The sequence below is a fragment of the Hemitrygon akajei genome, chromosome 4 (genome assembly GCF_048418815.1).
Source record: "Hemitrygon akajei chromosome 4, sHemAka1.3, whole genome shotgun sequence".
NCBI lineage: Eukaryota > Metazoa > Chordata > Chondrichthyes > Myliobatiformes > Dasyatidae > Hemitrygon > Hemitrygon akajei.
The window spans coordinates 197,938,362-197,950,107 of NC_133127.1; the positions used below are offsets into that span (position 1 = coordinate 197,938,362).

Below are 11,746 nucleotides of genomic sequence, written 5' to 3' on the forward strand. Positions count from 1 at the left end.
CAAGAAAAAAATTATTTCCAACAAAAACATTCAATAAAACATAAAAATATACAGCTTCAAATGAACCAAATCAAACACATGGTAAATGACTTATTGGAATAAATGTAGAACGTCACTGTCACTGTCACTATAAAACTTCAGTAACTTGTCTTTCTATTTATTTAAATCATATACGGTGGTAGTTCCGACACTATTTTCTTCAGTAAGATGCCGCACAGACACACCACAATCAAGCTTCTGCAATAACTCCACTTTCTGCGTTATTGATAATGATAGATGCTTCCTTCTCTTTTTCTCATTGTTACCCATAGGTGTATCTGCAGCTCTTTTTGACATTTTTGCAGTGAAATTAAACACAAAGTCAACAGTGAACACAAAATATCGACGAACAGCAAAAGCACGTGTAACCAGTACGAGCGCTGAGCCACAAATGATGTCTGACGGCCTCTGCTAGTGCTGCCAAGTCACACCTGAGTGACGTCAGCTGTTGGCGAAAAAAACTTCAGTTTTCAGAGCTTTTTGGATTTCAGAATTTCGGATAAAGGATTGTGCACCTGTAGTAGTAGATGGTTGACTCACTGGAGACCTGTGACTAGTGGTGTGCTACAGGTTCTGTGCTGGCTGTGTTGTTGTTTTGATTCTATCAACAATCTTAATGATAATGTTGTAATCCTGATTAGCAAATTTACAGATGATACATCAACTGGGGGCGCAGTGGAGAGCACGAAAGACTATAAGAACATAAGAACCTAAGGAATAGGATCAGGAGTCGGCCAACCGGCCTATGGAGCCTGCTCCACCATTCAATAAGATCATGGCTGATCTGGCCATGGACTCATCTCCACCTACCTGCCTTTTCCCCGTGACCCTTAATTCCCCTACTATGCAAAAATCTATCCAAACTTCTCTTAAATATATCTACTGAGGTAGCCTCCACTACTTCTTTGGGCAGAGAATTCCCACAGATTCACCACTCTGTGGGAAAAGTAGGTCTTCCTTATCTCCGTCCTAAATCTACTCCTCTGAATCATAGTACTCTAGTGATGCAGCTCCACCAATACCCTGCACAGTTGCAGCATGAGCTCCCTGCTCTTAAGTTCAATCCCTCTATCAATGAAGGCCAACATCTCATTTGCCTTCTTGATAGCCTGCTGTGCATGCAAACCGACCTTTTGTGGTTCATGCACAAGCACTCCCAAATCCCTCTGCACAGCAGCAGGCTGCAACTTTTTACAATTAAAGAATAATCAGCTCTTTCATTTTCCCTTCCAAAGTGGATGACCTTGCATTTACCAACATTGTACTCCATCTGTCAAACACCTTCCCACACACTTAACCGATCTATGTCTCTCTGCAAACTCTCCACATCTTCTGCACAATTTGCTTTTCCACTCAATTTAGTATCATCAGCAAACTTCGAGACACTACACTCGGTCCCTTCTTCCAGATCGTTAATGTATATCATGAACAGTTGAGGGCCCAGCACCAACCCCTGCGATACACCGCTCACCACTGTTTGCCAACCAGAGTAACACCCATGTATCCCAACTCTCTACTTTCGATTAGTTAACCAATCCTCTATCCATGCTAATACATCACCCCAACTCTATCCATCCTTATGGATAAGTCTTTTATGCGGCACCTTATCAAACACCTTTTGGAAATCCAAGGAAATAACATCCATCTGTTCCCCTCTATCCACTGCGCTCATTATATCCTCAAGGAACTCCTGTAAGTTTGTCAAACAGGACCTGCCTTTGCTGAATCCATGCTGCATCTGCCTGTTGGAAGCATTTCTTTCCAGATGACTTGCTATTTTTCCTTTAATGATAGCTTCATGCATTTTCCCAGCTACAGGTGTTAAACTAACTGGCCTATAGTTACCTGCCTTTTGCCTACATCCTTTTTTTGAACAGTAGCATGGCATTCACCATCTTCCAATCCACCAGGACCTGTCCAGAGTCCAGAGGATTTTGGTTAATTATCTCCAAAGCCTCTAATATGGCTTCTGCCATTTCTTTCAGTACCCTGGGATACATTCCATCAGGACCAGGGGACTTATCTATCTTCAGGCCCACTATTTTGCTCAGCATTACCTCTAGAGTGATAGCTACTGTATTGAGGTATTCACCTCCCATCGCATCCATACATCTCTCTTTGGCATGTTAGACGTGTCCTTCACCATGAAGACTGACACAAAATAGTCATTCAAAACCTTCCAACACACACAAAATGCTGGAGGAGCTCAGCAGGCCAGGCAGCATCTCTCAGAAAAGTGTGTCTGTTGGGGTAATTTACTGTGTTCGGTGCTCCCAGTGTGGCCTCCTGTACATTGGTCAGACATGACGTAGACTAGGAGATGGCTTCGCCAAGCATCTATGCTCTGTCCGCCAGAAGAAGCAGGATCTCCCAGTGGACACCCATTTTAATTCCACTCCCATATATCCATCCGTGGCCTCCTCCACTGTTGTAATGAGGCCACTGATAGGTTGAAGGAACAACACCTTATATTCCGTTTGGGTGGCCTCCAACCTGATGGCATGAACATCGATTTCTCAGACCTCTGGTAATGCCACCTCAACAACCCCCACCCATTTCCCATCCCCTTTTTCCTCTCTCACCTCTTCTCCTTGCCCACCCATCGCCTCCCTCTAGTGCTCCTTTCCCCTTCTTTCTTTCTTCCATGGCCTTCTGTCTCTTTCACCAATCAACCTCCTGGCTCTTTACTTCATCCCTCCCCCTCCAGGTTTCACCTATCACCTGGTGGTTCTCTCTCCCCTCCCCTTAGCTTTTAAATCTACTCCTCAGCTTATTTTCTCCACTCCTGCCAAATCCTGCCGAAACGTCCACTGTACTTTTTTCCATAGATGCTGCCTGGCCTGCTGAGTTCCTCCAGCATCTTGTGTGTGTTGCTTGGATTTCTAGTGTCTGCAAATATTCCCTTGTTTGTCATTCAAGCCCAATATCAATTCCCCCTACTCATCCTTGAAGGGAACCCACGTTCACTTTCACCACCCTTTTCCACTTTATATAATTACAAAAACTTTTACTATTCATTTTATATTGTGTTATTTTATTTTCACAATCTGGCTTCCCTTTCTTTATTGCTTGCTCAGTGGTTCTTTGTTGCTCTTTAAAGTTTTCTCAATCTTCCAGTTTCCCACTACTCTTGGTGACTTTGTATGCTTGAGCTTTTAGTTTAATGCCTTCCTTTATTTCCTTAGTTACCCAAGGCTGGCTCTCCCCACCCTTCCTGTCCTTGTTTTTAACTGGAATGTACTTTTGTTGAGTACCATCAAAAATCTCTTTGAAAGTCTTCCACTGTTCCTCATCCATCCCACCATATACCCTGTGTTCCCAGTCTACCTCGTCCAATTCCTCCCTCATCCCATTGTAGTCTCCTTTGTTTAGACATAATACACTGGTTTTACATCGGACTATTGCACTCTCTACCTGTATGAGAAATTCATTCATACTGTGATCACTCTTTCCAAGAGGATCCCTAACCACAAGATCACAAATTTTACCTGTCTCATTGCTGAGGACCAGATCTAAGACAGCACGTTCCCTTGTAGGTTCAGTAAGGTTTCGATTAGGGTACATGGATAACAGAGCAACCATCTACCATCATCAGATACTACTACATTACAGAGATCGCCCAAAAATAAACCTTCACAGAGATCTGCTGGTTGAATTACGTGACCTTGGCTTGCAGAGGGGAACGGGCCTACAATCCTCGGACTCGCCTGATGCTGGTAGCCGGAGATCGAGATGTCGTAAGCGATGTGTGAAGAAGCGGAAGCGAGGCAAACGGGCAGGGTCCGTGCCAGGCAAAAAGCAAACCCTAGCCGGCTGGCTCTCCTGTCCATTCTGCTCTCCAATGTCCGCTCCCTGGACAATAAAATGGACTACATCCGACTCCAATGAAATACTCGGCGGGAGTACAGAGTTTGCTCCGCATATGTCTTCACAGAGACATGGCTCACTGATGGGATTTCAGACGCTACCATCCAGCTGGACAGGCTCGCCTTGTTTCGAGCGGACAGGGATGCAGCTCTCTCCGGTAAGACTCACGGTGGTGGTGTGTGTGTTTACATCACCACGGAATGGTGTAAGAACTCTGTGCTGGTTTCCAGACACTGCTCATCGTTAGTGGAGTTTGTGGCTGTTCGATGCAGACCATTTTATTTGCCATGGAAATTCACCTCTGTCCTTATATTCGGTGTCTACATTCCCCCCAGCGCTAATGCTAAGGAGACGCTCTGTGAACTGTACGGGGCTATTAGCGAACTGCAGAACGCACACCCTGATGGTCTGTTTATTGTCACCAGAGATTTTAACCACGCGAACCTTAAGTCAGTGATCCCCAAATTCCATCAGTGTGTGGACTTTGCAACGAGGGGGGAGAGCATGTTGGACCTGATTTACCCAAACATCCCCGACGGGGCCCCGCCTCCACCTCGGATACTCAGACCACATCTCTGTTATGCTAATCCCAGCATACAGACCACTCGTCAGGCACTCCAGACCAGTTCAGAAGCAGGTGAAAACCTGGCCAGCAGGAGCCATCTCTGCTTTGAGCACACTGACTGGCACATGTTCAGGGAGGCTGCAACCGACAGCATCAGTGACCAGCTACATCAGCAAGTGCATTGATGATGTTACTCTGTCCAAGACCATCACTATACGTGCCAACCAGAAGCCATGGATGACCGCAGAGGTGCGTGCGCTGCAGAGGACCCGCGACTCCGCCTTCAGAGCAGGCGACAAGGCAGCCCTAACAACAGCAAGGGCCAAACTGTCCCGAGCCATCAGAGGGGCAAAGCGTGTACACGCCCAGCAAATCCACAGCCACTTCCAGGTCAGTGGCAATACGCGGCGCATGTGGAAGGGCATCCAGGACATCACCAATTACAAGACAACATCACCTGACTGTGCAGGTGATGCCTCCCTCCCAGATGTGCTGAATAACTTCTACGCTTGGTTTGAGGTGGAAAATGACGTGGTGGCGAGGAAGTCCACCCCTCCTACAAATGACCAGGTTCTGTGTCTCACTGTGTTCGATGTGAGAAGAACCCTGTGCAGGGTCAACCCACAGAAGGTTGCTGGACCAGACAACATTCCTGGCAGAATGCTCAGTGGATGTGCAGACCAGCTAGCAGATGTTCTCACTGACATCTTCAACATCTCCCTGAGCAGCGCCACCATTCCAACGTGCTTCAAGACCGCCACCATGGTCCCCGTGCCGAAGAAGTCTTCTGTGTCCTGCCTAAATGACTACCGGCCCGTTGCACTCACATCCATCATCATGAAGTGTTTCGAGAGGCTCATCATGAGGCATATCAAGACCCTGCTGCCCCCCTCTCACTGGACCCCCTGCAGTTTGCGTACCGTCCCAACCGCTCAACAGACAACGCCATTGCCATCACCCTCCACATGGCCCTAACCCACCTGGACAAAAAAGACACGTACGTTCGAATGCTGTTCATAGACTTCAGTTCAGCATTCAACACAATCATCCCTCAGAAACTGATTGGAAAGCTGAGCCTACTGGGCCTGAACACCTCCCTCTGCAACTGGATACTAGACTTCCTGACTGGGAGACCTCAGTCAGTCCGGATCGGGAGCAGCATCTCCAACACCATCACACTGAGCACGGGGGAGCTCCCAGGGTTGTGTGCTCAGTCCACTGCTGTTCATTCTGCTGACCCATGACTGTGCTGCAACACACAGCTCGAAACACATCATCAAGTTTGCCGATGACACGACCGTGGTGGGTCTCATCAGCAAGAACGACGAGTCAGCTTACAGAGAGGAGGTGCAGCGGCTAACGGACTAGTGCAGAGCCAACAACCTGTCTCTGAATGTGAACAAAACAAAAGAGATGGTTGTTGACTTCAGGAGGGTATGGAGTGACCACTCCCCGCTGAACATCGATGGCTCCTCGGTAAAGATCGTTAAGAACACCAAATTTCTTGATGTTCACCTAACGGAGAATCTCACCTGGTCCCTCAACACCAGTTCCATAGCAAAGAAAGCCCAGCAGCGTCTCTACTTTCTGCGAAGGCTGAGGAAAGTCCATCTCCCACCACCCCCCCCCCCCCCCATTCTCATCACATTCTACAGAGGTTGTATTGAGAGCATCACTACCTGGTTCGGAAATTGCACCATCTCGGATCGCAAGACCCTGCAGCGGATAGTGAGGTCAGCTGAGAAGATCGTCGGGGTCTTACTTCCCGTCATCATGGACATTTACACTACACGCTGCATCTGCAAAGCAAACAGCATTATGAAGGACCTCACGCACCCCTCATACAATCTCTTCTCCCTCCTGCCGTCTGGGAAAAGGCTCCAAAGTATTCAGGCTCTCACGACCAGACTATGAAACAGTTTCTTCCCTCAAGCTATCAGACTCCTTAATACCCAGTGCCTGGCCTGACAACGTACTGCCCTATTGTCCTGTGTATTATTTATTGTAATGCCTGAACTGTTTTGTGCACTTTATGCAGTCCTGGGTAGGTCAGTAGTCTAGTGTAGTTTTTTTTTCTGTGTTGTTTTTTACGTAGTTCAGTCTAGTTTTTGTACTGTGTCATGTAACACCATGGTCCTGAAAAATTTTTCATTTTTACTATGTACTGTACCAGCAGTTATGGTCGAAATGACAATAAAAGTGACTTGACCTGACTTAAGGTGCTGTTCAAGAAAACTATCATAATGCATTCTATGAAGTCCTCCTCAAGACTGCCTCGACCAACATGATTCACCCAATCGATGTGCAAGTTAATGTCCCCATGGTAACTGCTGTTCCATTCTCACATGCCTCAGGTATTTCTCTGCTTATTGCCTGTGCCATTGTCATGTGACTCCAAAGCAACCAATCAGAAGACAACCAACTGGTGCATCACCTGCCACCAGAAGGAATATAGAACTGTGCATAATTTCTAAAACATGGTAGATTTGACCTGTTACCAAACTTTAAGATGCTGTGCTTTGTAAACATAGCCATAATAGGGTATAACTGTGAAACTCCATAAAATGTTAGTTTGTCTACAATTGCTTCCATTTCTGGTGGAGACTCTTTAGGAAACGTGAAGGTTACAGAGAAGGCACAGAAGAAATTTACCTGAATGTTTCCAGGAATGAGGGTCATTGATATATATCGAAGCTGGAATGTTCTCCTTGGAATACAACAGACTGGAAGCAAGTATGACAAGAATAATTAAAACCATAAAAGATAGAGGAAGCATTCTCATTGGTGGAGTAGCATAACCTGGCCACATAGAACAATGGGCCAAATAGAACAAGAGATCATATAGAACAACTGGCCATATAGATCAAAGAAGCAATGGTGTTCTTCACAGCGAATGGTTGGTATGAGGAATACACTGTCATGGGTGGTAGGAGAGACAGACTCCATGCTAGTGTTCAGTATAGAGGTGTTTAAGTACCTCAAAAGATATAAGGGGAGTTGAACTCTGTTGTCACACAGAGACAGTTTAAACTCCATTCATACTGTAATCATTCTGTGATGCAGGGACTCTCATTCCAATATTTAACACCACTCTTCTGAAGTAGCATCATCAACATCATCATCATCATCAACATCATCATCATCAACATCATCATCAGGTGCCTTGCCCAGTTTGAGCTTTGACTGCCATGGCCCACACGCTCCTGTTTCGGGTCAAGTGGATCAATTCATTGGTATTCATTTCCAGTTCTCTGGCTGCTGTCCCCATCATCATTTGTCTTTGCCTTCCTCTTGCTTTCTTCCCTTCAATCTTTCCCATAATTACCATGCATTCTAACTCCTCTTTCCTAATCACATGTCCAATGAAGTTACGTTGCCTTTTCATGATCTCATACATTATTTCTCTTTTTGTGTTTGCTCTGTTCATGACATCCTCATTAGATATTCGTTTTGTCCATGATATTCTTTGTATCCTCCTCAAAAGCCACATCTCTGCTGCTTCATTTCCTCATGTTACTAGATACTGTCCAACATTCTGAGCCATATAAAATAACTGGATAAATGTAACATTTCAGTACTCTGAGGCGGGTTGTCATGCCTAGTTTAGTATTGGTCAGTATACTCTTCATTTTCGTAAAGGTGTCTTTTGCCATCCCTATTCTTCTCTTGATGTCCATGTCGCACCTGCCATCTGATGTCACCCAGCTTCCTAAGTAGCAAAAGTTCTGTACTTGTTTTGGTCTTCCCTGTTTATTCTCAACCTACGGATAGACCTCCTTCTTTTCGGATATCACCATACATTCTGTCTGTTTGCAATTGATAGATAGACCCATTTTTGCACTTTCTTCAACAATTATATCAATTAAGTTTTGTAGTTCTTCCTCTGTACTTGCAATTAACACAGTGTCATCCACATATCTGAAATTATTGATGTTTTCACCACCAACTTTGATTCCCAAGATGTCTTATTTTTTGTAATATTGTTTCATTGTACACATTAAACAAATCAGGGGAGAAAACACACCCTTGTTTAATGCCTCTCTTGATTTTTGTAAACTGACTCACTTCTCCATCTATTCTTACAGCGGCAGTTTGTTCCCAGTACAGATTTCTGATTAGGCGGAGGTCTTTTGAATCTAGATCTAGAGTTTCCTGTAATATTTCAAATAACTTATTGTGCTTCACTTTATCAAATGCTTTTGTGTAGTTGATAAAACAAACAAATCTTTTTGCACTTGAATAGCTCGTTCTGATAGTATCCTTAACATTAATATTGCATTTCTTATACCTTCGTCTTTCACAAAACTACATTGTTCTTTACCTATTTCAGCTTGTATCTTACTTTTAGCTTTTGCCATCAAAATTCTTAGAGGTATCTTGGTAATATGTCTCATTAAACTTATGGTCCTATGTAATTCACATTCTATTGCTCCAGGTTCCTTAGGAAGAGTGATAAGTACAGACTTTTTCATCTCCTCTGGTATTATTCCAATCTCATAAATGTCATTGATTAAATCAGTAAGTTTTTCAATTCCATAATCTTCAAGGGTGATAATTTGTTCTATTACTATTTCATCAGGACCTGCTGCCTTTCCTTTCTTCATCTTATTTATTGCATTACAAACTTCAGATTCTAAAATACTTGGACCTTCAATGTTCTTCTTAATTTCTGGTTTTTCACCTTGATCGTCTTCGAACAATCTATGAATATACTCAGTCCATCTGTTCATAATCTCATCTTTTTCCATCATAATGGTACCGTCCTTTACTTTCAAACATCCACCTGAAGAACAGAGGAGCTGTTTACCAGTGATATTCTTGATTTATTGATGTAACCTTATTGGATCAGTAATAAGGATTCTTTCTAGTTGTTCACATTCCTGGTTTAACCATTCTTCCTTAGCTTTTTGGCATTAGCTTTTAACTTTTTTATCTAAGGACTTATATTCTATAGGATTTGCTTTCCTCAGTCTCCCTTCTTCCATTAGATTTTTGATTTCATCTCTCATCCATTTATTCTTTGTGCTTTTTTCTTTTTTAGGAATCACTGACTTTGCTGATTCTCCCAAGGTATCCTTCAGAGAGTTAAACTTCATTCCTACATGATTGCTATCATCTTCAACAGATTCTATTTCTAGACTCTGAAATCTATTCCTTACTTCAATTGTAAATTTTTGTCTTAAGTTTTCTTCTTTAATGAATTGCGAGTAGTCAAGGGATTGTTCAGGTTTTTGCTTCTTCAGTGTTTTAAGTTTTACTTTTACGTGACATATTACTGGGTTACGGTCACTATTACAGTCTGTACTTGGATATGTTTTGCATTGAGTCACTGAGTTTCTAAATCTTTGGTTTATAGTAATAAAGTCAATTTGATTTCTGGTGTTATCACCTGGACTTTTCCAGGTCCTTAAGTGTCTTGGATGGTTTTTAAAGTAGTTATTCATAATGACCTGATTGTTCATCTTGCACCATTCTACCCGTTTCTCTCCCCTTTCATTCCTTTCCCCTAGTCCAAATTTTCCTGTGGTATTTCCATCAGCACCTTGTCCTACTTTAGCATTTAAATCTCCCATGACAATAACAGTATCTTGAGATTTGCATCCATTCTTTGCTTGTTCAAGCTCTTCATAGAATTTATCTATATGCTCATTTTTTCCATCTGTTGTTGGTGCTGTTATGTATTCAGGCAACAATAAATATATATGAGCTAGGCAAGGGTTTTTATAACAAATAACACGTTTATTAAACACTGAAAACAAACCCCCCAAAAGTAAACAAACACTAGCTTAACCGGAACTCAGCTGCTGTGCGGCAGATTCACAGTTCTTAATAGTGTTGCAGTTCAAATAGTTCTTAAAGCGGTATTGAAAAAAAACAGTTCTTTAAAGTGGTATGCCGAAAGTTCAAAAGCTCACAGTCCATTTAAAAAGGAGAGACTTTTTTAAAGCGATTTAAATTCTCTTCCACGTCGTTGTCCTTCGATTCCCGGTGTTGAACTTTCCCACGAAGAATTTTATGAAATATAACGGCTTAAAGGCACTGACCTTTCTTCCACACTATTCTCAATCTCCCGCTATCCCAGCGGAGATTAACACGAGAACAGTCAACGAAATCCTTCCGAATGAGGATCACACAAGGTCGAACTTTCCACCGTCAAAAATCGATTCTCCTCGATCTTTATCTTCCAAATTCTTATCTTCACTCTCCACCAGCAAAGAAACCGCTAGCAATGACCTTTTAAACTTTAGGCAATATATAAAACTTCATTTTTCAACTAAACTGCGTCATCACATTAAATCACGCAGTGACATGAAGTCAGCTTGGCAAATCTAGCCACGAACTGTCCCACCTGACAGGGTGGGTCTTCCTTATATAACCTGTAAAAAAAAACCTGTCACATGACCTCTACTGGCGGGAAAATGACATCACTCTACCATCACAAGACCATTACCTCAAGTCCAGTATAACTTCAACCCCAGTCACGTGACAAGGGTACCACTGTCACGTGTCACGGGTACGTAACACCTCCCTCCAAAAAAAACATTTTTGGTCTGACAAGAACAAAAATCTTAACAATTACTTATAAGAAAAACAAATGTGTAAATTATATAACATACACAATATACAATACAGTAGGAGTGTTACAATCAGAAAAAAAACCACTCCAAAAAAAAAATTACATTGTACATTCAACATCGAGATAGACAATCAGCAACCACATTATCTTTACCTTTAACGTGAGTTATCACAATATTGTACTCTTGTAACATCAAACTCCAATTTAATAATCTTCTGTTTTTGTGTTTTTCATCTTACTCAGAAAAACTAACGGATTATGATCAGTGTAAACAATAAGTGGTTTTTGAGTTGTACCAACATATACCTCAAAATATTCCAAAGCTAAAACAAGAGATAACAATTCTTTCTCTATTGTTGAATAGTTTCTTTGATGCTTATTAAATTTCTTAGAAAAGTATGCTACTGGATGATCAACCTCATCACCCTCATTCCTTTGCATTAATACTGCTCCCGCAGCTTCATCACCAGCATCTACAGCTAATGAAAAAGGTTTTTCAAAGTCAGGTGCCTTAAGCACAGGTTGTTGACATATCATTGTTTTCAATTTTTCAAATGCTTCCTGACAAAGTACTGTCCACACAAACTTCACATTCTTCTGCAGAAGGTTAGTTAATGGAAGGGCAACATTAGCAAAATTCTTACAAAATTTTCGATAATATCCTACCATTCCCAAAAATCTTCTGAGAGTTTTTTTTC

General features: G+C 42.5%; 1 protein-coding gene across 1 annotated transcript in view; it reads left to right on the forward strand.

The window, feature by feature from the left end:
- The window catches only part of LOC140726045 (uncharacterized), a 62,126-nt gene extending 55,181 nt beyond the window's left edge, over nt 1-6,945 (forward strand). Inside the window, exon 5 of the mRNA XM_073041940.1 lies at nt 6,826-6,945. Within this exon, the coding sequence (XP_072898041.1) occupies nt 6,826-6,945 (120 nt within the window). The remainder of the gene's footprint in view (nt 1-6,825) is intronic.
- The last annotated feature ends 4,801 nt before the right edge of the window (nt 6,946-11,746 follow it).